The sequence below is a fragment of the Pipistrellus kuhlii genome, unplaced genomic scaffold (assembly GCF_014108245.1).
Source record: "Pipistrellus kuhlii isolate mPipKuh1 unplaced genomic scaffold, mPipKuh1.p scaffold_m20_p_13, whole genome shotgun sequence".
NCBI lineage: Eukaryota > Metazoa > Chordata > Mammalia > Chiroptera > Vespertilionidae > Pipistrellus > Pipistrellus kuhlii.
The window spans coordinates 49,009,129-49,036,128 of NW_023425438.1; the positions used below are offsets into that span (position 1 = coordinate 49,009,129).

General features: G+C 40.0%; 1 protein-coding gene across 7 annotated transcripts; it reads left to right on the forward strand.

The window, feature by feature from the left end:
- Positions 1-256: 256 nt before the first annotated feature.
- Positions 257-24,246, forward strand: ZC3H8 (zinc finger CCCH-type containing 8). 7 transcript variants are annotated; one of them, XM_036436010.2, is made up of 10 exons: positions 260-457; positions 6,605-6,695; positions 13,321-13,558; positions 14,398-14,531; positions 17,923-18,160; positions 19,001-19,131; positions 21,115-21,237; positions 21,589-21,700; positions 22,816-22,925; positions 24,213-24,246. In XM_036436010.2, the coding sequence occupies exons 1-10, from the start codon at positions 264-266 to the stop codon at positions 24,240-24,242; spliced, it is 1,401 nt and encodes a 466-aa protein (XP_036291903.1). In that variant the 5' UTR covers positions 260-263; the 3' UTR covers positions 24,243-24,246. The 7 variants fall into 7 exon arrangements, with proteins under 7 accessions (XP_036291907.1, XP_036291908.1, XP_036291903.1 ...); XM_036436011.2 differs by having other exon boundaries at positions 17,923-18,154; XM_036436012.2 differs by having other exon boundaries at positions 13,321-13,552.
- The last annotated feature ends 2,754 nt before the right edge of the window (positions 24,247-27,000 follow it).

Here is a 27,000-nt window from a genome sequence, read left to right on the forward strand (position 1 = left end):
GAGCATTAAGTGGGCTAAATGTGAAACATGTCTGATATTAAGCGAGTGCTTAAATCAATGTTTCTTTTTAGAAACAAAGGGTTTTTGATCCATAGAAGAACCCTAAAGACCGAGCCTAAAAACTATAGCAACTATTTGAGATAACGGGTCGCCAAGTGCAACAAGAAGCCTACATGTAGGGCGGTGCCTGTGCAGAGCTAGTTGATCAGAGCGCGCGTGCGCACTGGGGCCAGGAGCGCGTGCGCAGAGGGGGCGGGCGGCGCATGCGTAGGCCGCCTGCGGGGTCGGGGAGCCCCTCCTTCCTCTCCCCTCTCCGCTGCTGCCGGGGGTTGTCACTAGGTAGCTGCGGCACTCCGGACGGGAGGATGGATTTTGAGAATCTTTTCTCCAAACCCCCCAACCCGGCCCTGGGCAAGAAATCGGTCACGGACTCCAACGCCAAGGACTCTGACGACAGGTGACGCCCGTGTTTTGCTGCCCTGAGCGCCGGGGTCCCAGCGGGTTCCGCCCCTTCGCGCGTCCCGGACGCCCAGTCGCGGGGGGCGTGAAGCGCGCGGGAAGCTCAGATGCGGAGCGATGGTGCGGGGCGGGGCGGGCGCGCAGGTGGAAGCCGGAGATGCGGGGCCCGAGCAGGGCGAGGGTGCGCCGGGAAGCTCCCTTTTCTCCCGGCGGACTAGAGCACGTGTGCGCTCCTAGAAGACAGAGGTCATCTGTCATTTCTCACCGACACGTGCTAGGTACTTTTTCTGTAGAAAATAATGAAACCGTTAGTTCGCCAAGTGGTGAAGTATGAGTGAATAGTCTGCTCTTATTCCACTGATCAGCATCGAAAGACCCTAAGAACTATCATAGAACAGCAAAGACCTTTTGGTTATATTTCCTTTATGTTGAAAGGGAAAATAAGGCCGCTGGCCAAATGGCTCTTAACTCATCTCATCCGTGGAGACTTGGATAGTGTAGTTTCTTTACACCCAGATATTAATTCACTCTTTTCTTTGTGACTTTGAAATGCTAAAAACCCATCTTTTCTTCTAAACCTGCATCTTTGCCCCAGTTTCCCTAGGCCAAAAACTATAATACAGCCTTTATTCCTTATTTTCTCTTATCAACTATAAGTCGTATTATGGTTGACTTTACCTCCAGATCACTAAAATTTTTTCACTTCTCTCTGGCTCACATACCTTAATTGGAACTATTGCTTTAATTCAGGCTATCATCAAGAGCTTTATTATGTTGCTTTACATAAAATGTCTTTTAATCTTCACAGCCTTTAAGATATCCATATTTTTGTAGTAGAAAGTTGAGGCACAGAGATGATAAATAACTTGCCATGATTACACAGTATACTAGTAAGTGGCAAAACTAGGATTAAGTTACTTAGATAAGTCTTCCTCTAGGACCCATGATTTCATTCCCATGTTTCTAAAGCACAGTTGGTTAAAATAAAACCTATAAATATTGAAAAGAGAAAAAGATACTAATTACTTGCAGATGATAGGATCATCTACAAAGAAAAAGGAGAGGAATCAATAAACTTAAAATACATAAGAGAAATCAGCAATATAAATAATCACACAAAAGAATTTGGCAACATGTAAAAAACCAACAGCAGCCATCAGTTTGAAAATTTTACTGAACTACTTTTATGTCATCCTTTTATAACACTTAAGGATTTTTGCAAAAATGTCAGGTGCAGATGGTATTGCAATATGGTTATGGTGAGTGTCTGAACTATTGTATTATTCATATCCTTTGCCCATTCTTCTCTTTGAAATTTTAGGCTCTCTAGTGAGCAGATATTTTACCCCAATTTGTTATTTGTCTTTTGACTTTGCTTATGGCATTATTTTCTATGCATAAAGGTTTTTGTTTTAAAAGCAGTCAAATGAATCAATCTTTTATTGTTTCTGTTTTTTGTTTGTTTGTTTGTTTTTTGTTTTTACTAGTAACTTTATTATGGAACTAGAGACCTGGTGCACAAAATTTGTGCACTCAGAGGGTCCCTCTCCCAGGTGGGAAATCCCTCGGGCCCCTGGGGAGCACACTGACAACCAGGAGGCAGCTCCTGCATTGAGCATCTGCCCCCTGGTGGTCAGTGTGCATCATAGCAACCAGTCATTCTGCCCTAGGGCCAAAACTGGCTCTCCAACATCCCCTAAGGGTCCCAGGTTGGGAGAGGATGCAGGCCAGGCCAAGGGACCCCACTGGTGCACAATTGGGCTGGGGAGGGACACAGGAGGTTGGCCAGCCAGGGAGGGACTGCAGGAGGGCTCCAGGGCATGTCCCGCCTGTCTCAGTCCTGATGAGCTGGACCCCAGCAGCAAGCTAACCTGCTGGTTGAAGCATCTGCCTCCTGGTGGTCAATGCATGCCATAGCAAGCAATTGAGTGGCCTTAGCATATTACGCTTTGATTGGTTGAACGGCCAACTGGATGACTAGACATTAGCATATTAGGCTTTTATTATATAGGAATATAGGATTACTCATTTATTGAGCACCAGCTATGGACAAGATACTATTCTAAGCCCTGGGAACATAATAATATTAAATATATTTTTTAAAAGTCTCATGCTCATGAAATTTATATATTCTTGGGGCACAGGCAATATGTAAATATACAGTTATCAAGTAATGTCATTTTATTCTACTTTGTTTCATTCTAAGGTCGATGAGATGCCATAGGAACCTAACTCCTGTGTATATCAGTTAGCCTATGGTAAAACTGATTTCATTATATGCTTCACTGTAGTTCCAGGAGCCTATGGACGATATACTGTATGGTATTGTAGGTGATGATAAATGACAGAGAAAAATGAAAGAGGGTTAGTTGGATAAGAAGGGAGGATGTATGATGGAAAGGATGTAGATATTTTAAAGAAGGTGATTAAGGGAAGCCTTATATATTTACATTAATGAGTAATATGTGAGTAGGGACCTGAAGGAGGTGAAGGAGGTTGATACCTAGCTGGAGAATGTTCCATATAAAGGTCCTGAAGTGCAGGAGCTTGATGTGATTGGGTGGTGGGAACAATGTGGCCAGAATGACAATTGGAGTGGAGTAAGAGTAGTCAGACTTGAGTGGTATTGGGTAGGGTGGGGTAGGCAGATCATGTAGGGACTTGTAGGTGCCATAATAAGATCTTTATCTTCTACTCTACATAAGATAAGAGGCCATTGGAGGGTTTTCAGCAGAGAGTGACAGTTTAGTAGGGTCTTTCTGCTTGTGTTGAGAGTAGAATGTAGTGGGGCAAGAGCTTACGTCATAGAATTAGTGGTAAGAAGTGGTCAAATATAGATAAAATGTTGAAGATAAACTGGATGTCTTCATGGTTTGGATGCGGGACATGAGAAGAGTCAAGGACAACATCAAGGTTTTGGGGCGGTATCATTAAAAGGTTAGAGTTGCAGTTTAAGTAACAGGAGTTCAGTTTTGTATATATTAAGGTTAGTCTAGTAGACACCAGGTAGATATGGTGAATAGGGAGTTGGCTCTGCCTGCCAGCATTCCAGTCTCAACTCCACCATTTACTAGGTTTGTGGCAAGTTGTATAAGCTTTCTATAATTCAGTTCTCTCATCTGTAAAACGGCCTTTTAAGCAGTAGTATGTACGTTATAGGGTTATTGCAATAATGTGTGTGGGACAGTGTGCGGGCACAGAATAATCATAATGCAAGTGTTCGCTGCTGCTGTAGTTGCTATTGTCATCATTATTCTGCCCAAGGATATATTACTTCCTATTCCCCGTGATTCATTACTGAAAACTAGGACAATAAAGATCCACAGGATTTTGTTTATTGGCTCTTGCTTCTGTAAAAGGCTCAAAACATGATAGCCTATCTGATGGGTGTAACTCTGAAGCTCTGAATGGAGATAGATCAGTAGTAAACTGTTGGATTGGATATAGCTGTGAAGCCTGAATTCCTGTAACTTGGAAAGAAGCACAAAGCCACTATTCACATTCTTGTAACATGTTGCTTTGAGTATGTACAGATTGCCTAGTCCTTGCCTTTATCTGGCATGTAACACATATTTGAAGCTTTATTCAGTAGTCACTACTTTCTGAGACAAAATTGTGTTTAAAGCCCTGTGTCTATACCATCAACCATTATCTCGATTTATGAATTAGCGGACTGGTGCATGAAATTCGTACACAGGGGGAGGGGGTGGTCCTCTTCAGTCCAGCCTGCACCCTCTCCAATCCGGACTCCTTAGGGGATGTCCGACTGCCGGTTTAGGCCCGATCCCTCTCACAATCCTGGACCACTGGCTCCTAATCACTCACCTGCCTGCCTGCCTCGTCACCCCTAACTGCCCCCCTACCCCCTGCAGATCTGGTTGCCCCTAACTGCTGCCCCCCCCACCCGATTACCCTCAACTGCCCCCCTCTTCTGGCAGCCTGGTTGCCCCTAACTTCCCCCCTCCCCCCACCAGTCTGGTTGCCCCTCACTGTCCCCTTGCCAACCATGTTGCCCCTGGTCATAGGCAGCCATCTTGTGAGGGCATGAGGATTAATTTGCACATTACCTCTTTATTACATAGGATTTTACTGGCTTCTCTATTCACCAGTTTTTTGTTGTTGTTTGTTTGTTTTTGTTTTGTTTGTGTGTGTGTGTGTGTGTGTGTTTTGGTATTTCCTGTCTTTATCTTTCTTGGGTTCATTTTTAGTTTTGCTGAAATACCCTCAAATAACTTAACTTGGTGATGTGCATGCATGCCAACTTCTCAGTCCTTGTGAGTATGAAAACAACTTTTCTTTTTCACCTTCCACTTGAATACAAATTTGGATTCTCCTGACTTAAGAAAGCACCCTGAATTATACCTGAAATACTCTTCTTTCTTGCATTCATTCCTCTTTGTTTACTAACTCTTTCATGTCTTTTAGGTTCAGAAAACTTCTGGCACCTAAATCTAGATTGTTTTCTTCATACATATTCATATATGTGTGTGTGTGTGTGTGTGTATAAATATATATATATATATATATATATATATATATATATATATACACACATACACCCACATATATATATATCTGTACTTACCACACCATATTGAAATTGCTTTCCTTCTCTCTTCCAAACAGATAGAAAGTTCTCAGAAGGCAGGGACAAGATCTATTTTATTCATCGTTGTATCCTAGGATTTAAGGCCCAGAGCCTATGTGCTGAGTATGATAGATACGCAGCATTTGTTGAATGAATTGAACGAGAATGAATGGATAAATTAAAAACCTGCTAATACTTGAGCTAATGTTCAAGGTTATGTAATCTAAAATTTCAGCTTTATTTTTTACTCACAAACATGTTGTCATTAACTACTTATAATAATTTTGTACATAATTCTCTGGAAAGAAGGGTAAGTGGAGTAGAATTTGAATTTGGAATTTGGGCAAGTTGAAGATAAGCCAAAGCTGTGGATTTTTATTTTTTTTTTTATTTATTTTTTTTTTAGTATATATATTTTTATTGATTTTGTACAAAGAGGAAGGGGGAGAGATAGAGACTTAGAAACACCAATGAGAGTCATCTATCAGCTGCCTCTTGCACACTCCCTTACTGGGGATGTGCCCGCAACCAAGGTACATGCCCTTGACCGGAATCGAACCCAGGACCTTCCAGTCCCCAAGCCGACGCTCTATCCATTGAGCCAAACCGGTTTTGGCTGTTTCCCAAACTTTTGACATATGTGTCCCCCTTCTATCATTTTCGTAACGCTGAGTACCCCTCGTCCTCATGAGAACGCAGAATTAGGCGCAGCTAAGCACGGTGCAGTGCACATCCCCACCAAACTCCGGTGCAACGCGTACCCCCACCAGACTCTTCCCGTGCCCCTGGGGGGACGCGTACCGCACTTTGGGAAGCACTGTCCAGGGTGACGGGCTCTAGGCCACCCCAGACCCCTGTCACTCCAGCTTCGGGAAGCAAGAGCCATGCCTGCGAGGGCAGGGTGGCAGCGAGCCTCGCCTAAGAGGAGGAGACGGTGAAGCTGGCTTTACAGAAATGTCTGGCCAGCCAGTCCATCCCGAGAGGAAGCCGCCCGGCGCAGTTTTCCGACCCAGTCTGATCTTAGGCTGCACGGGGAGGGGGGCTGGGTGGGGTGGGGTTGGGGCTGGTAGAGGCTGCCTTAGCTTCCTTAGCAGAGCGCTGCTGGCTCCCCCGCCTGAGCTTGATGAGATGCACTTGACTGGGTGGCTTCAAAGGCTGTTCCCAGTCCTCAGCAGCCTCAGACACAGCCCCCTCCCAGCGAATGTGGGAGCGGGAGGGTGGCGGGCGGGGTGAAGCGGTCCCTGGCAAGGTAGGCGGGCGTCCCCCACTCCCGGATCACCCCCCCTACCCCCCAGTGGGCGTGCTATGGGGCAGGAGGCCGGCCCAGGGGCTGGAGTGTCCATGCCTCCCTCCCACACACACACCTGCCCTGTCTCCTCAGGGACCACGGGGGCAGGACAGCGCTCTCCTCAGGTGTCACAGCGACACCACACGGGGCGCACAGACCCACATCAGCCCTTTCCTCGGCTGTGACAAAGCTGTGGATTTTAATGGTGTGGGATGAACTCTTTCAGGTTAAAAAAATTCTCTTGTGTTATTTTATATTTTTTGCTACAGAATCGATGATGAAATAAATGATACAGAAGTTGAAGAAACACAAGAAGAGAAAATAAAAGTAAAAGTGGAATGTGAGCATATTCCCAAAAAAGTAAGATTGAGTTGGCATATTGAAAAAATAGCACAGTAAACCTTCAATTTTGCGGACCTTGATTTATTATAGCAGACAAAATTTCTGGTCCGTATGTCATGTGAAAATTAATATCCTGTTAATTTTTAAATGTCTTAACCAAGATTTGCTTATAATTAAATCAACTGGTTATTGTTTTTATTAATTCACTGTTATTTTATTTTATTATTTTTTAAAAAATAAATCTTTATTGTTCAATTTATTACAATTGTTTCTCCTTTTCCCCCCTCCTCCCATAGCTCCCCTCTACTTTTCCACTCCACCCTCTGCCCTTATCTCCCCTCCATCCCCGCCCCCATCCCTCTGTCCTCATCCATAGATAAATGATTTTTGTCCAGTCTCTTCCCGTACCCCCCACACAGACACCCCTTTTCCCCTGAGAATTATCAATCCCCTCCCATTCTATGCCCCTGATTCTATTATATTCATCAGTTTATTCTGTTCCTCAGATTTTTAACTCACTTGACTTTTAGATTCACTTGTTGATAGATATGTATTTGTTGTTCATAATTTTTATCTTTTTTCTTATTTTTCCTCTTTTTAAAGAATACCTTTTAGCATTTCATATAATACTAGTTTGGTGGTGATGTACTCCTTTAATTTTTATTATCTGTCTTTATCTTTCTTGGGTTCATTTTTAGTTTTGCTGAAATACCCTCAAATAACTTAACTTGGTGATGTGCATGCATGCCAACTTTTCAGTCCTTATGAGTATGAAAACAACTTTTCTTTTTCACCTTCCACTTGAATACAAGTTTGGATTCTCCTGACTTAGGAGAACCAGTCCTCATCTCCCTGCTTGGAGCTCTTTATCGGAACTTCAATTCTGAATGATAGCTTTGCTAGGTAAAGTAATCTTGGTTGGAGGTTCTTGCTAATCATCACTTTGAATATTTCTTGCCACTACCTTCTGGCCTGCAGAGTTTCTGTTGAGAAATCAGTTGATAATCGTATGGGTGCTCCCTTGTAGGTAACTACCGTATTTTTCGGACCATAAGACGCTCCGGACCATAAGACGCACCAGTTTTTAGAGAAGGGAAATGAAGAAAAAAAGATTCTGAAACAAATAGTGTCCTAAAATATTTTATGTGCATTAAAACCCAACATCACAGTCATAAACACATGTAATCAACCCTGTAAAGTAAACAGCAGCATTTAGAACCATTTTAGAGCCGGGCAAGCACACAGAGACCACACAGAGCCGGGCAAGTAAAAAAACTTTTTTTTAAAAGTATATGTGTAGGCTATATTTGGACCATAAGACGCAGGGACTTTTTCCCCCCACTTCTGGGGGAAAAAAAGTGCGTCTTATGGTCCGAAAAACACGGTAACTGTTTTTCTTTTGCTGCTTGTAAGATTCTCTGTTTGTCTTCTGCTCTTGGCATTTTAATTATGATGTGTCTTGGTGTGGCCCTCTTTGGGTTCCTTTTGTTTGGGGTTCTGTGCACTTCTTGGACTTGTAAATATTTCTTACACCAGGTGGGGCAAGTTTTCAGTCATTATTTCTTCAAATAGGTTTTCAGTGTCTTATTCTCTCTTTTCTTCTGGCACCCCCATAATAATGATGTTGATACGCTTGAAGTTGTCCTAGAGGCTTCTTATACTATCTTCAACTTTCTGGATTCTCTTGTCTTCTTGCTTCTCCGGAAGTGTGTCCTTTGCCTCTTTGTATTCCAAATCCTTGACTTGATTCTTGTGTTCTTGTAGTCTGCTGTTGGGTCTCTGTATAATATTTTTTATTTCAGTCAGTGTATGTTTAATTTCTTTTTCATATCCTCGAGGTTCTCGTTAAATTTATTGGCCTTTTCTAGGAAATATTTGAAAAACCTTATAACCGTGGTTTTAAACTCTATATCCAGTCTTTTGTTCTCCTCCATTTCTTTTGTTTGAGATTTCCTTCCTTTTCTCAGCATATTCGCTACTTCCCTGAGTTGGTAGGGTAGCTTTGTGGGCCTGGGTGTCCTATATGGTTCAATGGGTCAGCCTCCCAGTTGCCTGATGTGGACATTCTTGGTGCACCCCTTCGTGGACTGTGTGTACACTCTTGTTGTAGTTAAGTCTTGATGGTTGTTGGTGTCACTGGGAGGAATTGTCCTCCAGGCCAATTGGCTGTGAGGACTTGCTGTGTCTATAATGAAAGAATTGCTGTACTGGAGACACGTTTATGGGGGGAGGACTTGTTCCAGTAGGGCTTTGGTGCTCACTGAGTCTGTCTCTTGAATGTGTCCTTTATGAGAGTAGTTGAAATTTGGTGTTGTCTCATACTGACCACTAGATACACTAGTTTCTGGATCTCCAATGGTGGGGTGCAGTTCAGCTACTATCTGAAGCCACCCTGCAGGAGCTACAGCGAAAACCACAGTCCTCATCTCCCTGCTTGGAGCTTGGAAGCTTTGGAGCTATCTGCACCAGGTTGCAAGTTTGCTAGGTTAAACTGCAATAGAGAAGGCCATTCATATGCAAAAGCTGCTGCTTGGAGCTTGAGTGTGTTTGTAGATTGTGTGGGACCGAGTCTCAGGGTGTCTCTAGGCTAGGGCGTGGCAAATAGCGATGGATGCCAGTCAGCCTTCTCTGCCGCTCTGACCATGTCCCCGCGTCTCTTGCCCCAGCACAACAAACAATTATTCTTGCATGCAGTCTGCAAGCAAGCCATCCTCACTTTCCGACCCGATGGCAGACAGTCTAGCTTCTCCCCAGAAACTAGATTTCAGAGAGATTGGGAGCTTGTCTCTCTTCAGGTTGAAGAAAGCAACGCCCTCTGCCAGTTGGGATCTGTCGCCTGCCCGTATCACACTCGCGTCACTGTACCTCAGTTTTTCAGCGTTTGTGCCCTGAATGCTCCTTTCTCTTTAAATCTAGTTGTAGAGCTTCCTTTCAGCCAGCTTTTCCGTGGTTCTGGGTGATAGATGTTATGTTTTTAGTTGTAGTTTTGAAATTGTTGTGCGCGGCAGCAGTTTAGGTGTGTTTACCTAAGCCACCATCTTGGATCTCCAATTCACTGTTATTTTAAACAAATTTTAGCAGATCGGCTATATTTTAGAAAACACACTGTAGTAATTTCGCCAACATAAATAAATATTACATGTCTACAATTATAGTTTACATATTTAAATCCAAGAGTCACTGCTTGTAGCCAATGTTTGGCCAATGATTAGAATGTGATCACACCTTATTGCACACAGGATTGGTTCTATTTTTGAGTGGTGTCACTTGCTGCAATAGTATTAACTCATGCTGTGGGATGTTCCCATGTGCACTAAGCCACGCCCAGTCATGTGCATTTGTTTGCTCATGGTAACTGGTGAATGCACACATTTAATAAATTTAAAATTACAGTAATACTTTTCTGTGAAATTAAACTTTTTGTACTTAATTTTAATTGCACAATGTGCATAAATAAAAACAGGTAAATTAATTTGTCAATTATTTAATATACAAATTCGTAAAACATACTTTATTATATAATGGACTTTCAGCTTTAACAGACACCCCCTTCCCTGAATTAGTCTGCAATATTGAGGTTTTACTGTAATAGATATGAGAAATTTTTTAGGGATCCTGTTTGTTTCATTTTAGTTAGCATTTGAGACACAGTTACTTATATCAAACCCAGTTATATTTTTATTTTATTTATTTATTTATTTTATAGAGAGGAAGGGAGAGAGATAGAGAGCTAGAAACATAAATGAGAGAGAAACATCGATCAGCTGCCTCCTGCACACTCCCCACTGGAGATGTGCTCACAAGGTACAGGCCCTTGACTGGAATCGAACCTGGGACCCTTCAGTCTGTAGGCTGCTGCTCTATCTGCTGAGCCAAACTGGTTAGGGCAACCCAGTTACACTTTTTAAAATATTTATGTTTAAAGGCTTTGTCATTTTTTAGTGCATTGCATTTATTTTTGTTTTCCCTATTTCTTTTTTTTTATATATATATAATATATTTTATTGATTTTTCACAGAGAGGAAGAGAGAGGGATAGAGAGTTAGAAACATCGATGAGAGAGAATCATCCATCAGCTGCCTCTTGCACACCCCCTACTGGGGATGTGCCCACAACCAAGGTATATGCCCTTGCCCGGAATCGAACCTGGGACCTTTCAATCCGCAGGCCAACGCTCTATCCACTGAGCCAAACTGGTCCCGGCTGTTTTCCCTATTTCTGAAATGGTTTGTCAAGTGTTTCAAAGTTTTCTTCTTAAATTAGATCTAAATTTTAAGGATATCAAATTGCTAATGTAACTAATCTTAGAGATTTCAAGCTTAAAGCTTGTATTCATTTGCTAGGACTGCCATAACAAAGTTCCCGGCTGCTGTTCTCAATGGTTAAGTGTCATCCTGCACATCAAAGGGTGATGAGTTTGAATCCCAGTCAGTGCACATATTGAGGTTGCAGGTTTAATCCCCGGACTGGGCCTGTATGTGAGGCAACCTATCGATGTTTCTCTCTCTCCCTCTCCCTTCCTCTCTCTCTCAAATAAATAAAAAATGTATTCTCAGGTGAGAATTTTAAAAAAGTATTATAAGTTGGGTAACTTAAAAAGTGGAAGTTTGTTGACGCATGCTTCTGGAGGCTAAAAGTCTGAGATCAAGGTGTGGGCTGTGAAAGGGAATCTGTTCCAGGCTTTCCCATAGCTCCTGTGGTTTGCTGGCATCGTTGGTGTTCCTTGGCTTGACTTCCAGAGCATCACCCTGATCCTTACCTATCTGTTTGAATGGCATTCTCTCTGTGTGCATGTCTGTGTCTAAGTTTCCCCTTTTCTTAAGGACATTGGCTTTAAAGGATTAGAGCCCACCCTAATACCTCTTTTTAATTATGCATACAATGCCCTTTTTAAAAAAATATAAAAGAACAAAAATAAATAAAAGGTCACATTCTAAGGTACTTAGGGCTAGGAGTTCAACGTAAGAATTTGGAAGGACACAACCAGTAACAAAGCCAATATCTGCTCTTCTTTTGCCTCTTTTTTTCTTTTGAACTTTTTTTAATTATTAATTTTAGACCATTACAAAAGAATGGGTTTTAATTGGCATCGAGACTCACAGATACGAATAGACTGTACTGCGATACTCTTATACATAGGTTTGTACAAGGATATAAGACAGAAAGTATATCAGGTACAGCATCTTCAGCTCCTCAGGAAGACTCTCAGCTACCCAAATATATGACTTCTTTTGCCCTGCTATAGACGAGGGCCAAGACTGACAGGGAGAAATTACAGCTTGGATTCCCTACAATTTTTTCCTATTATTTTTGTCATTTGGGCCCACTACTTCATGCCCATTTAAAGTTCTTTAATCCATGTATAACACTATACAGGAGATAGACAGGTACGACATTCTAGGATTATTTTCAGTGGTTTCCAAGGAGCAGTACTGTGAGAAGATGGACACCTATATTATTCCTAAGGAGGCTTGCTTTAGCCCAGGCTCTTTACTCACAAGTGTGTAGAATGTGAATGTATCACAGCTGATTAAAAAGAAAGCACCCAGGAAAACACATTGAAAGTCAAGAAAGATCATTACCATCGGAGCCTCTGGTGCCTCCCTTCTCAGCCATCCTCCTTGTTTCTTCCTAGAGATACAGTCCTAACTTACCTTGCTCTTCTTTACAGTTTTACTAGTGCTGTCATCCATAAGAACACAGTTTGTTCTTGCCCATTTTTGTACTTTATAGAAATAAGATAGCACCATGAATGTTCTTTTTCTCAACATTATAAGATTCTTAGATGTTATGGTATATACTTCCTTGCTTGTTTTCTTAACTGCATAGTGTTCCATTATTTGAACATACTAGATCTGTTGTTGGTAGACTTTTCTAGGCTTACAGTTAGCAAACCTTTAAATTGGAAAAAGAATAGGTTTTGGTAGCTATGATATATCTTACTGTTGTGCATTTTTAATTGGGCTATTACAACTTACTTTTGTGAAATCATCAGTCACTGAATTAAACCATTTGAAAGTATAGTCAATATCATGGGAGAAATAAAATGTAAACTATAATACTGTATTTTTTTAATACAAGAATCTCTGCTTCTTTTAAAAAATTATATCTTTATTGATTTTAGAAAGGAAGGGAGAGGAAGAGAGAGACAGATAGAGATAGAAATAATGAGAGAGGACCATTGATCGCTTCCCCTACTGAGCATTGAGCCTGAAACCCAGGCATGTGCCCTGACCAAGAATTGAATCCTGACCTCCTAGTTTAATGCTCAACAATGAGCCACAGCAATTAGGCAGTTTTTTTAAATCAAAAAGTTAAGATTTGGGTATTTACTCTGTTAATTCAGCAAAGTACATGTAGTATACAAAATTCAGAATCTTCCCTCAAATTATCTTTTAAGATGGCTGTGTCATACTGTTTTTTGTTTGTTTGTTTGTTTTTGTTGTTGTTGTTTGTTTGTTTTTTAACTCTAGAAAATTTCAAATACCTGAGAGTGGAAAGAATAGTACTATATGATCCCCCATGTATCCATCACCTATCCTCAGCAATTATCAGTTTATGGCCAGTCATTGTTTCTTCTTTATAACCACATGGTTTTGAATCATGCTAAAATTTTCAAATTGAAATTTTAATTTTTACTTAGTTTAGGCACTTCGGAAATTCTACAACTTCACCAGAGAATTTGCTACATAGAAAATCAAGAAGTAAGGACTATGATGTATACACTGATAATATCTGCAATCAGGAACCAGAAGATACTTTTGCTAAAGAGCTTCAACAGTACAAACAAACCAAGGAAATGGCAAATGCTGCTCAGTCCGTATTGTCTCATAAAGAATCCTTGAAGAAAGAGGAAGCAACGTGTACACAGAAAGGTAAAGATAAAACTTTTATCATTTAAAGTCTATCTAGAGGAGCAATCACTTTGTCCATGACTTGGGGGTTGGGGGTTCTCCTGCATTTTATGATAAGACTAGAGGCCAGTGTATGAAATTTGTGCATGGGTAGGTTCCCTAGGCCTGTTCCATGATCAGGGCCAATCAGGTTCTTCACTCCCCTGCCTCCAACCTCTTGGCCTCCTCCTTCCCTCGCTCTCTCAGCGCCCCACCACTGCTGACTGCTGATTGCCTGCCATGTTCTGTGCTGCCCCCTGGTGGTCAGTGCAAGTCATAGCAAGCAATTGAACTCCCAGTCTCCTAGTCTAACTCCCGAGGGGACACTTTGCATAGTAGCCTTTTATATATATATAGATCATCGTTTATATGGATCTTTACTCCAGATATGAGATACCCTTCAACACCTGGCCACTCAGTGTACAATGCTCACTGAGTTTGCAGGAGGAGCTGGGAGTTCAGGAGAGTTATCAAAAGCTATGACTACTTTGAAATGTTTAATCTATATGAAATGTTTTCAATGAAAAATCTGATAGTAATCTACACAGTCAGTTTAAACATTTGAAAGTTTTACTGTTACAGTTTTATTGTTACTATTATAATATATGGCAGTTCCTAACTAGATTCCTTCTACCCTGAACACTTCAGAAGGATCTTGCTTGTGGCTAGACTGGGGACTGAACCTGCAATGTAGCTATGTGCCCTGACTAGGAATCAAACCTGAGACTCTTTGGTGTACTGGACAACGTTTCAATCAACTGAGCCACACCAGCCAGGGCTGCTATTGTACTTTTATATCATCATTAAAATTAATTATCTGTTTTCAGATGTTAAACAAGGCAATAATAACTTTAAAGCTGCCCATAAGAATGGTAAACAGAAGAAAATGAAGCGGAAATGGCCTGGCACTGCAGACAAGGGACCAAATCCATCACTGAGGAACGGTGGCTCACCGGGACAGGTACAAGGACTATTTCTGCCTAACCCTCAGTGTCAGGTTACAAAACGAGGGTTATCAGAGGAGAAATCTCTGACCACAGTGGGCTACACGTTCTTGCTCACACAGGAGCTTCCAGCACCGCCTTTAAGCCCTCGTGCTGCACCGTTTCTACGCGTACATGCACATCAGTATTTTCTTCATTTATTTACATTGACTTGATTTATGAGTGTTGTGCTGTCAGTGTATATGGACAGACTGATGGGTAACAGGGAGAAAATACAATAATCATGACCATATTTCAAAGGCCACAGAGCCTTATAAAGTTTCTGCAGTTGCAATCCTGGGCTACTAGGTCTTATTTGATTTTGCTTGTAGAGTTCTGTACATGTAATCAGCGGGGGACTATAAGCGACTCCTCTGGACTCTGCCTTTCTGAGGGCTTCTAAACTGGTGGTAACAATTTTTATCAGGTTTGGCCACAGGGACGTGTGCTAAATTGTTAGAAATACTAAATTGTCTACACCAATAAAGGGTAATATGCTAATTAGACCGGACATTGTTCCAGACGTCCTTCCTGACTAAGCCATGGAGACGTGCCGAAGTAGAGGCGGTTAGGGGCGATCAGACCAGCAGGGAAGAGCAGTTAGGGGCAATCAGGCTGGCAAGGGAGAGTAGTTAGGGGGCAATCAGGCCGACAGGGGAAGCAGTTAGGGGTGATCAGGCAGGCTGGGAAGCAATTAGGGGTGATCAGGTAGGCAGGCAAGCAGTTAGGGAGGATTAGGCAGACATGTGAGTGGTTAGGGGTATATAGGCAGGCAGGTGAGCAGTTAGGGGGATCAGTCAGGCAGGCAGGCAGGTGAGTAGTTAGGACCCAGCAGTCCTGGATTCCGAGAGGGTGCAGGCTGGGCTGAAGGACCCTCCACCTTTTACCTCATGCACAAATTTCATGTATCAGACTTATAGTCAAGTTATAACTGTCACTGAAATGTATGGTGCACTGAGGTGTTCCCAAATGCCAGAATGTGGAGGACTTACTCTGAGGTCTTATTACCTACCTAAGGAGTCTTGATTTTTTTTTTTTTAATATATTTTATTGATTTTTCACAGAGAGGAAGATAGAGGGATAGAGAGTTAGAAACATCGATGAGAGAGAATCATCGATCAGCTGCCTCCTGCACACTCCCTACTGGGGATGTGCCCGCAACCAAGGTACATGCCCTCAACCGGAATCGAACCCGGGACCTTTTAGTCTGCAGGCCGACGCTCTAACCACTGAGCCAAACTGGTCCCGGCAGCAGTCTTGATTTTTATCAGACATTTTCTTCAATTTCTTTGGAGAACAGCCCTCTCTTTTTGCCCAGGATAAACTTCTCCTTGAATGTGTTCTGATGAGGGATGGGCAGAAAGAACTTATTATAATAGCTTTGTTTGTTTCCATGTAGAATTTTTAAAAATATATATTTTATTGATTTTACACAGAGAGGAATTGAGAGGGACAGAGAGTTAGAAATGTTGAGAAAGAGAAACATCGACCAGTTGCCTCTTGCACACCCCCCACTGGGGATGTGCCCGCAACCAAGGTACATGCCCTTGACCGGAATCGAACCCGGGACTTTTCAGTCCGCAGGCCAATCCTCTATCCACTGAGCCAAACCTGTCCCGGCTCCAAGTAGAATTTTAATTTGTCCTGTGACGGCCTCATTTCTTACCCTCAACCTAAGCCGTGCCTCCAGCTTAGAACTTGCTTTTTTACAAAAAATCTGCCAAGAACCTGTTGAATTCTCTTAATCACTGATGAATGTACCTCATACCCTTCTTTTGTACTTTATTTCTGTGGAATGTTAGGAAGCCATACTAGTTTAGTAGACCATCCTGAATCAAAAGCAGGAATTTTTTTTACTTAAAACTGCTTTAATTAGACTCCTTTACAAAAAGGGGGGAAAAAGTTGTACTGTCGTGTTTGTGTTATATAGAGAACAGCAAACATCAAAGCAGTGAGTTTATAGCTAGTTGTGTGAAGAAAAGTATTAAAGCAATCATTTGCATTTTGTGTTATTTCATTGCCCTCTGAAAAGAATCATATCAACTAGTAATACTCATCTCTAATATTACTAAAATAAGCTCTCCAAGGGCAGCTGCCAGTTGTGGGCTTCTGCTAGAGTGGGCACCTATGTTTGCAACTGTCATCTCAGGACAGCTCCAGCAGCAGTTAAAAAAGCATTCCTAAAAGTAAAGTTAACCTGATTAAAGAGAACTGGGCAGGTCTTTCTTGACCTCCTCTATGTCACCAATGCTGTGAATTATGGGATCAAGAATAGGCTTTGGTAGCTATAATATATCTTAGTGCATTTTTAATTAGGTCATTACCATTGCCATTGTCCTGGTTTTATTTATACTACTAAGTCATCTCGCTTTTTTAATTTAATACAAGAAAATCAAATATGTTATTACTTGCAATAAAAGGGGTCTGCTGCAGTACTGTAGGCCTGCATGTTTTGTGCAAAGGGGACATTTAGTCACTCGTTTGGATTATTGTAATTGATTCACATACACTGAGTGGAATTTTATCTCTGTGTGTTTGATTAAGCTGAACTTAGGAGCCTTGGCATATTGAATTATTTTTTGGTTCTCTAAATAAAAATTAAAGAACAGAATCAAGGTAAAAACAATCATTATAAGAATCAGCCAACTTTTTTATAACGGACCAGATAGTGCTTCTTTTTTACTTTTGAGCCATATTGTCTGCCTCAACTAAGCAGCCATAGATTATAGATGATGAATGAATGGGTGTGCCTATATTCCAGCAAAACTTTATTTACAAAAACGAAGCCAGGCCAATGTTTGCCAATTCATGACCAGAAGTTGTGTTTGTAAGTTTTTTGTATGGTGTTAGTTGAATATATTTTTATTGATTTCAGAGAGGAAGGGAGAGGAAGAGAGAGAGATAGAGATAGAGATAGAAATGATGAGAGAGAATCATTAATCACTTCCCCTACTGGACATTGAGCCTGCAACCCAGGCATGTGCCCTGACCAAGAATCGAACCCCGATCTCTTGGTTTAATGCTCAACAACTGAGCCACAGCAGCCAGGCAATTTTTTTATTTTTTTTATTAAAAAGTTAAGATTTGGGGATTTATTCTGTTAATTCAGCAGAGTACATGGTATATACAAAATTCAGAATCTTCCCTCAAATTATCTTTAAGAATGGCTGTGTCATGCTGGGTATTTGTTTTGTTTTTTTGTTTGTTTTTTAACTCTGGAAAATTTCAAATACCTGAGAGTGGAAAGAATAGTATATGATCCCCCATGTATCCATCACCTATCCTCAGCAATGATCCATTTATGGCCAGTTTCTTCGTGGTTTTGTATCATGCTAAGTTTTTTAAATTGAAATTTTAATTTTTACTTAGTTTAGGCACTTTGGAAACTCTACAACCTCACCAAAGAATTTTCTATATCGAAAATCAAGAAGTAGGGACTATGATGTATACACTGATAATATCTGCAATCAGGAACCAGAAGATACTTTTGCTAAAGAGCTTCAACAGTATATACGAGCCAAAGAAATGGCAAATGCTGCTCAGACCTTATTGTCTCATAAAGAATCCTTGAAGAAAGAGGAGGCAATGTGTACACAGAAAGGTAAAGATAAAACATTTTATCATTTAAAGTCTATCTAGAGGAGCAATCACTTTGTCCATGACTTGGGAGTTGGCGGTTCTCCTGTATTTTATGATAAGATCATGGTTTATATGGATCTTAACTCCAGATGTGAGACACCCTTCAACACCTGGCCACTCAGTGTACAATGCTCACTGAGTTTGCAGGAGGAGCTGGGAGTTCAGGAGGGTTATCAGAGGCCATGACTACTTTGAAGGGGAGAATGCTAAATCCCAGGCTCTGCATGTAAAAGGGACAAGATATACCTGTTTGTATTGCTGTCATCTGAAGATGAATTGACTCAATGTCGGGGATGGTGGTGTGTAGGACTAATTTCACGTATATATTCTTTTACATATCTTAGTTTCAGGTTACAACTTAGTGATTAGTCAGTTATATGACTATAAGGTGAGTTATATAAATAAATCCAGTACCCATCTGGCCCCATACATAGTTATTACAGTATCATTGTATAAATACAATACTTGATCCTCATTTACTGCCTCCCCCCTTAAAATGCTTTTCTGTTTAATATGGGTCATAGATGAGTTTAATCTATATGAAATGTTTTCAGTGAAAAATCTGATAGGAATCTACACAGTCGGTTTAAACATTTGAACGTTTTATTGTTACTGTTATATGGCAGTTCCTAACTAGATTCCTCCTACCCTGAACACTTCAGAAGGATCTTGCTTGTGGCTAGACCAGAGACCAAACAAACCTGAGACTCTTTGGTGTACTGGACAACGTTTCAACCAACTGAGCCACACTAGCCAGAGCTGCTATTGTACTTTTATATCATCATTAAAATTAATTTTCTGCTTTCAGATATTGAACAAAGAAATAATAACTTTAAAGCTGCCCATAAGAATGGTAAACAGAAGAAAATGAAGCGGAAATGGCCTGGCACTGCAGACAAGGGATCAAATCCATCACTGAGGAACAGGTACAAGGAACAGGTAGGGTCAGGTACAAGGCATTTCTGCCTTACCCTTGGTGTCAGGTCACAAAATGAGGGTTATCAGAGGTGAAATCTCCGACCACAGTGGGCTACACGTTCTTGCTCACACAGGAGCTGCCAGCACCCCTTTAAGCCCTTGTGCTGCACTGTTTCCATGCATACATGCATATCAGTATTTCCTTCATTTGTTTACATTGACTTGATTTTTGATTGTTGTGCTGTCAGTGTATATGGACAGACTGATGGGAAACAGGGAGAAAATACAATAATCATATTTCAAAGGCCACAGTGTCTTACCAAGTTTCTGCTGTTGTAGTCCCTGGTCTATTGGGTATTGACTCCCTCTGGAAATTAAAAATGAATATATCAAAGCATTGGCCTTCCCACTCACCCCTACCCTCCTCTTAGTTTGATTTTGACTGTAGAAGTTCTGTACATGTAATCAGGGTGGGACAATAAGAGATTACTCTGGACTTGGCCTTTGTGAGGGTTTCTAAACTGGTGGAAACCATTTTTATCAGGTTTGGCCACAGAAACTTGTGCTAAATTACTAGAAATACTAAATTGTATATTTATATACAATATTGCTCTGCCCCCATATTTTGCAAATGAGTAATCAGGCCTAGGATTCAGGTGACCACCCAGGGCCATACCAGCGCTGGCACTTTGTGTTTTGACCCTCCCATAAGTATTTGCTTTTATTTGGTTTACATTGACTTGAAAGGTTATTCAGCCAAACCTGATAGCTATTCTATATGAGAAACAAATCTAAGTATATATGTTACAATTTTAACAACATAACCAAAGAGAACCAAAAATTTAAACTGACATATTTATAAGAATACTTATTTTATAGTGCTCAGTGGAAATTTGACATTATTATAAAGCAGACATATAAATAGTAAATTTTATGTATAGCCAACTACCTTCTTTGTATTTCTCAAACTATTCAGAAAATTGATGTGCAGAACCTAGTAGCTGTATTACAAGTTAACACACTAACAGTGGTTTATGCTTCTAAAGAGCTAAAATGTATTATGAGATCCCCTTTTGTTTTTATACCTTTATCACCATCTTTAAGGGGATAGTTCTAGTTCTAGTTACATTTGTTCTTTTTTTTTTTTTTTTTTTTTTTCATCCTAACCTGAGGATGTGCTTAGAGTGAGGAAAGGAGAGAGAGAAACATGAACTGATTGCTTGCCTTCCTTATGCTCCCTGACTGGGGATCAAACTCTCAACCAAGGTATGTGCCTTGACTTCAAACCTTTTGGTGCACAGGACAACACTTAACCAAATGAGCCACTCAGGTTGGGCTACATTTGTTCATTTAAGCTGGTTAGTATACTTAGCTCACACCCAGAGAGCATCTCATTGAAATGAAACATTACACTGCTTTCAGTTTTTATGATTTCCAGTTTCGTCTCCATTGTTCTTGAAAGAACAGCCTTGTTCTTGCCTGACTGGTGTGGCTCAGTGGTTGAGCGTCAACCTATGAACCAGGAGGTCAAGGTTTGATTCCTGGTCAGGGCTCATTGCCAACATTGTGGGTCCGATCCCCAGTAGGGGGCATGCAGGAGGCGGCCTATCAATGTTTCTTTCTCATCATTGATGTTTCTGTTTCTCCTTCTCCCTTCTCTGAAATCAATAAAAAAATTATAAAAAAATAAAAATAAAGAGGCTTGTTCTTAGACTTCACTTTCTATCACAAGTAGTAGCACTTTTATTTATTTTTTTATTCATTTAAAAAGGGACAAAATACAATAAAATATTCAAATTGTATAAATACTAATGTTCAATGATAGAATGCTGTTTAAACTGGCAAAACATTTATTTTTCAACTGGTGTACAAAAGTCCAGATCTTATATATGAAGGTCAATTTAGAAAAATCCTTTTTAATGTTTTGTATGTGTTTTAAAATAATTTATGCAATGGCACATTTCATTTTCTGTTTTTCACATTTTTTTGTTTTTGTTTTCAAAGGATGGTAACCCTAAAGAGAAGCAGCAGCGCATTCAAATGAATCAGGGGTTCATCAACCAACACACAGTGAATCAAAAGGGAAAGCAAGTTTGTAAATATTTCATCGAAAGGAAATGTATTAAGGTAAAAAAACGTGTAAGCAAAAATATACTAAAATGGGAGGTGTGATAAAAATGTACTAAGATTGACTTCTATTTCTATTAAAAACATTCTTGTTTCCTCCTGAAAAAGGTTCACTTAGAAAATTTTACTGAAATACTCTTTTAAGTTTAAGAAAGGTAATTTAAAAAATGTTTTGTATTATAAATGTTTAGGCCTTAAAATTTTAAGTAGCTAAATATGAAAACTCAGTAAGACTTGAACCATACAGCTTCTGTTTTTTTCTGGAATTATTTGTTGTCTGAAATTTAGTAGGAATTGTAATGAATTAACTGTGAGAAATAATTTCTTTTCCTTGTTCCTTCTTTGGCCCAGGGAGACGAGTGTAAATTTGATCACGATGCAGAGATAGAGAAGAAAAAGGAAATGTGTAAATTTTATGTACAAGGATATTGCACCAAAGGTGAAAACTGTCTGTATTTGCATAATATCCTTTATCACAAGATTTTATAACTTTACTCTTCAGAAATACTTTGTGAACATTTAAAATATGTACAGTTTTGAATGGAACCAATGTCTTAGCTATGGCAAAGCTTTATTATCTAAGCCCAACTCAGTATTGAAGTGATTCAGTTGTATACAGATTTTTTTATTTCACTTAAGAAAAGAGGGTTTCCTTAGAAAGTCTCTCAGATGGAGTATGGTAGGTTTCTGAGACCTGTTTAAGTCCAGAAAGACTTAGTCAGAATTTCTGTTGTGACACTCACTAAATCTACAGGAGGCAGGACTGCATTATTTGGGAATGCTTGTTTCTGTGTATTTTGTATTCTGTGGGGTTAACTGTTCCTTAATTTAAAGCTAACCCTCACTTCAGAGCACAGAGTAAAGACATGTTGTAAAAACATGAACATTTTAAGGTAATAGCATCTTTGGTTACTTTTAGTCATTCAGTACAGGAAGTCACAAATTCTGACTTTGAGATTCTTTTCCTGGGAAACAATGTTGACATTGTATAAATTGATTCTCATACATGAATGATTCAGATTTGTTAAGACATACCATTTTCTTTGACTTTAATTTCTCTACCCCAAAAGAATGTTTTAAAAATAATCACATTTCTCGAGGTATTTAAAATACACATCTCTTTTCTTTTTAAATTTTATTGATTTTAAAGAGAGGGGAGGAGAGAGTGAGAGAAGATAGAGAAACATCGATTTGTTGTTCCATTTATTTATGCATTCACGGGTTGATTCTTGTATGTACTCTAGTGGGATCAAACCCGTAACCTCGGGTATCAGGATAATGCTGTAACCAATTGAGCTAATGGTTACTTATATCAATGAAAAGTATCCATTGTCTATTAGAAGAGTGGATATGAAGCAGAAAATGTCCTGTGATAGCTAATAAACTTGATTTATATAATCATCCTAAAGTTAGATTTTTTTTCCATGTAGCCCAACTAATAATTCATTGTCTTAAATGGGGAATTTGATATTTCTGCTAGTCAGAAGGTTCTTTAAGTAGGAAAAATAAAGTCATTAAGTGAATAACAAAATGATTTTGTTGAATTAAGATTGTTCTCTTCCTTAACATTTGGGATACATGAATATCCTTGCAAGTTTTACCACACAGGAGCAAAATGCTATCAGGGCGAGAGCTGCAAGTTTTCCCATGCTCCTCTCACTGCTGAAACACAGGAACTGTTGGCTAAAGTAAGTACAGTTTTAGTCATCTTTTGTTGTTGTTTTTTAAAGAATATGTTTCAACTAAGGGTGAAAATTTGAAAAGCTATTGTTCTTGAAGTAACATGCCTCATAGCTTAGCAAATGGCTTATATTAAGGACTAATGATATAAGAATTTACTTCAGCTTAGAGTATTATTCAGTTTTATATTTGTCCTTATAGCTTACAGGAAAATTTACACTCATTGCTATTATAAATTTGAGTATTCTTAGAACCTTGAATGCAAATTAGAAATGTTAATAGCTAAGCTAAAAAAGGAAGCAGCAAATAGGAGAAAGGTATTCCTATTACACTCTTGGAAGGAAAGTTAAGGATCATTGATTGGTTGATAAACATTTTAGAGTCATATCACAGAATATTCTAGCTATTTCAAGCCTTTTCTTTAAATATTCTTTCAGTATGTGAGAAAGATAATTGAACAATAATATTCTATCATTTATATTCTATAATTTCCCATGTGATATTTGGAGCAAGTCTGTAAAATTAAATTGACATATACGTGAAAATAAAACATTATTTTAAAACCAAGCCATACCATATTGTGACAGGAGTTGTTTTGAGCACATGCACATGTTAGAAATTCACAGGAGCTTATCTATACTAATAATAGAGGAATATGCAAATCGGCTGGGACACCATCATTAATAACCAATCAGGATGGGGGCGGGGCCGTGGCAGGGAGCTCTCAGCTTGCCTGCATCAGGTATCTGAAGGGCACGGAGAGGAAGGGAGAGCAAATAGGCAGTTAGGACGATCAGGCTGGCAAGGGAGAGCAGTTAGACAGTTAGGGGGATCAGGCCAGGAGGAGAGAGCAGTTGGGGGATTAGGCTGGCAGGGGAGAGCAATTAGGGCCATCAGGTTGGCAGAGGAGCAGTTAGGGGCATCAGGTAGGCAGGCAGGCAGGTGAGCGGTTAGGAGCCAGTAATTCTGGATTGTGAGAGGGATCCCTGATTGGAGAGGATGCAGGCTGAGCTGAAGGACAACCCCCACCCCGTGCACAAATTTTGTGCACCAGGCCTCCAGTTTCTAGATATTTTTAGGTTGTAAAATCTGAAGTGTTAGAGTTAGAAGTCATACCAAATATTTGTTTGCTTATTAGTATGAAATATGTATGGAAAAATGATATGTAAAATTTGTTTTTCAGTTTCCCTTAGTCAATATTAGATGAATACTAGGGTGAATATTATTGGATCATGAGAAAAATTACAAGTATGATATATGTGATATGCATAAAATGATTGTTTTTTTCATATTAGGTTTTAGATACTGAAAGGAAGTCATCATGAAGATGAAAAACATAAAAATAAGGTAAAATTAGGATTTAATACATTTCTTTTCTTTTTTTTTTTCTAAAGCATCTCTAGAAATTGGCATGCAAACAGGACTTTTTCTCAAATAGAAGTAATTTTCTCTTTCCTCCTCCACTAAAAAAATTGTAAAATATTTGGTACATATGTCCCAAAAAAATGTATGCACACTTTGAAAAATTATAAAGGCAGTGTTTATTGAAATATATTTTATTTTTAAAATGTAATAGAAATTGGCTGTTAAAAGAGTATTACACTGTATATTATGGGTCTCCATGGACCTGCTTCCTTCTCTGGGTTTGTCACTATGTTTTATAATTTCATTTTCCTCCTCTGTTTCTTTATAAATCTACCAAAGGTACATGGTTCACTAAATAGTATATTTAGTTGTGCTTGTGTTTGGGTTTTATTTAAATATTATCATCCTCTGTATTAAATGGTAACTTGCTATTTCACTCAATATTATCCTTCCAAGATTTATGTAGACGCATGCAACTGTTATTCATTCACTTTACTCCTACATAGTATTTTAATCATTGAATATGTTATAGTTTATTTAGTTTTTTCTATTGAAGGGCACTAAAGTTATTTTCAGTTTTTTAAATGCAAACTGTTATTACAAATAATCATGTTCATGTCTCCTGATATAAAAGTGTGTGAGTAATCCTGGGTGTATACTAAGGAATAGAATTGTTGCATCATCTTAATATTTAAGATGATACCAATCTTCTGTAAAGTGCTTGTAACAGTTTGTACTCTCACCAATTGTTAAAGAACTGTTGATCCACTTGCCAACAATACTTTGTTTTATTAAGACTTTACTTTTTTTTTTTTTTTAACCAATTTAGTAGGTGGGAAAATGGTGTTCATATCTTTATTTTATGTACTTATTTTTAATATATTGTATTTTTTATTGATTTCAGAGAGGGAGAGAAAGATAGAACATCAATGATGAGAGAGAATCACTGATCAGCTGCTTTTCTGCATGCTCCCTACTGGGGATCGAACCTGCCACCCAGGCATATGTCCTTGACCATATTTAAACCAGGCCCCTTCAGTCCCCAGGCTGATGCTCCCTTCACTGGGCCAAACTGGCTAGGGCCCATAGCTCTATTTTCATGAAGTTTACATTATTTCTGATTTTTACTGGTGTTTGAGTGTCTCCTTTGGTGGAATGGCTGTTAATGTCTTTTGCTTATTGGCCTGATTATGCCCTTTATAAATTGGTTTTATATATTCCTGGTATAATCCTTTGTGAGGTATGTATGGCAGGTCTTTTTCCATTTTGTGGGCTGTCTTTTCACTTTTTTTGAGGTATCTCAATGAGCAGAATAACTTATTTTGGCAATTTTTTTCTTATAGTATGTTTTGTGTTTTGTATCTTATTTAAGAAATACTTCTCAATCATGAAGATTTAAAATAATTTAATATTTTTTAAAGTTTTACTTTTTACCTTTATATTTTAACTAGAGGCCCAGTGCATGAAATTCGTGTACTTGGGTAGGTCCTTTAGCCCAGCCTGTCCCCTCTCACAGACTAGGAGCCCTCAGGAGATGTCCTACTGACAGCTTAGGTCAGTAAGGCCTCTGCCGCAGTCTGGCTCCCTCTGCGGGAGGCAACTAGGCCGATCAGGGAAAGGCCAGCCCTATCACCCCACGGCTACAGCCACTGCCAGCCACCGCAGCCACCAAAGTGTTTTTATCAACACGGGACTCCAGTCCCTTCACCATGAAAAAATGACAACTTTCTTTAGGCATTTTCAAGATGTGTCTTTCATAGGATATGACCCTTCCTTCCTTCCTTCCTTCCTTCCTTCCTTCCTTCCTTCCTTCCTTCCTTCCTTCCCTCCCTCCCTCCCTCCCTCCCTCCCTCCCTCCCTCCCTCCCTCCCTTCCTCCCCTTCCTCCCCTCCCTCCCTCCCCTTTCTTTTCTCCCTTCCCTCCCTTCCCTCCCTTCCCTTCCTTCTCTCTCTCTCTCTCTCTCTCTCTCTCTCTCTCCTCTCTCTCTCTCTCTCTCTCTCTTTCCTTTCTTTTCCTCACTTGAGGATATGTTTCCATGATTTTTAGAGAGTATGGAAAAGAGAGAGAGGGAGACACAGAGAGAAACATCAGTGTGAGAGGGACACTTCAATTGGTTGCCTCCTGCATGAGCCCTGACCTGGGCCCGGCCAGGGAGGAGCTTGTAACCTGGAAACATGCCCTTGATCAGAATCGAACCCGGATCCTGTGGTCAGCAGACCGAGGCTCTATCCACTGAGCCAAGCAGGCTAGGGCAGGATATGACATTTCTTAGCCCCTCCAGCAGTGGACCTTTGTTTTTTCCTCCAGGTATGTGGTGGGAAAACCCTAGATCACTTTCTTGGATTCTTATAACCCAAGTTACCAAGAACACTTCAAGTGGGGGCATGCAGGGAGCTTAGCTAATGAACGATCAGAAAAGGTGTTTATGCTCGAACTGGTTTGGTTCAGTGGATAGAGTATCAGCCTGCAGACTGAAGGGTCCCAGGTTTGATTCCTGTTAAGGGCATGTACCTTGGATGGGGCACATCCCCAGTGGGGAATGTGCAGGAGGCAACTGATCGATGTTTCTCTCTCATCAATGTTTCTGATAGTCTATCCTTCTCCCATCTTCTGTGTAAAAAAATCAATAAAACAAATTAAAGAAAAAAGGTGTTTCTTCTGCAGCCCATGCGCAGAGGATCTCTTGTGTTGTGTTCACTGGGCTAGGGGCACACACTG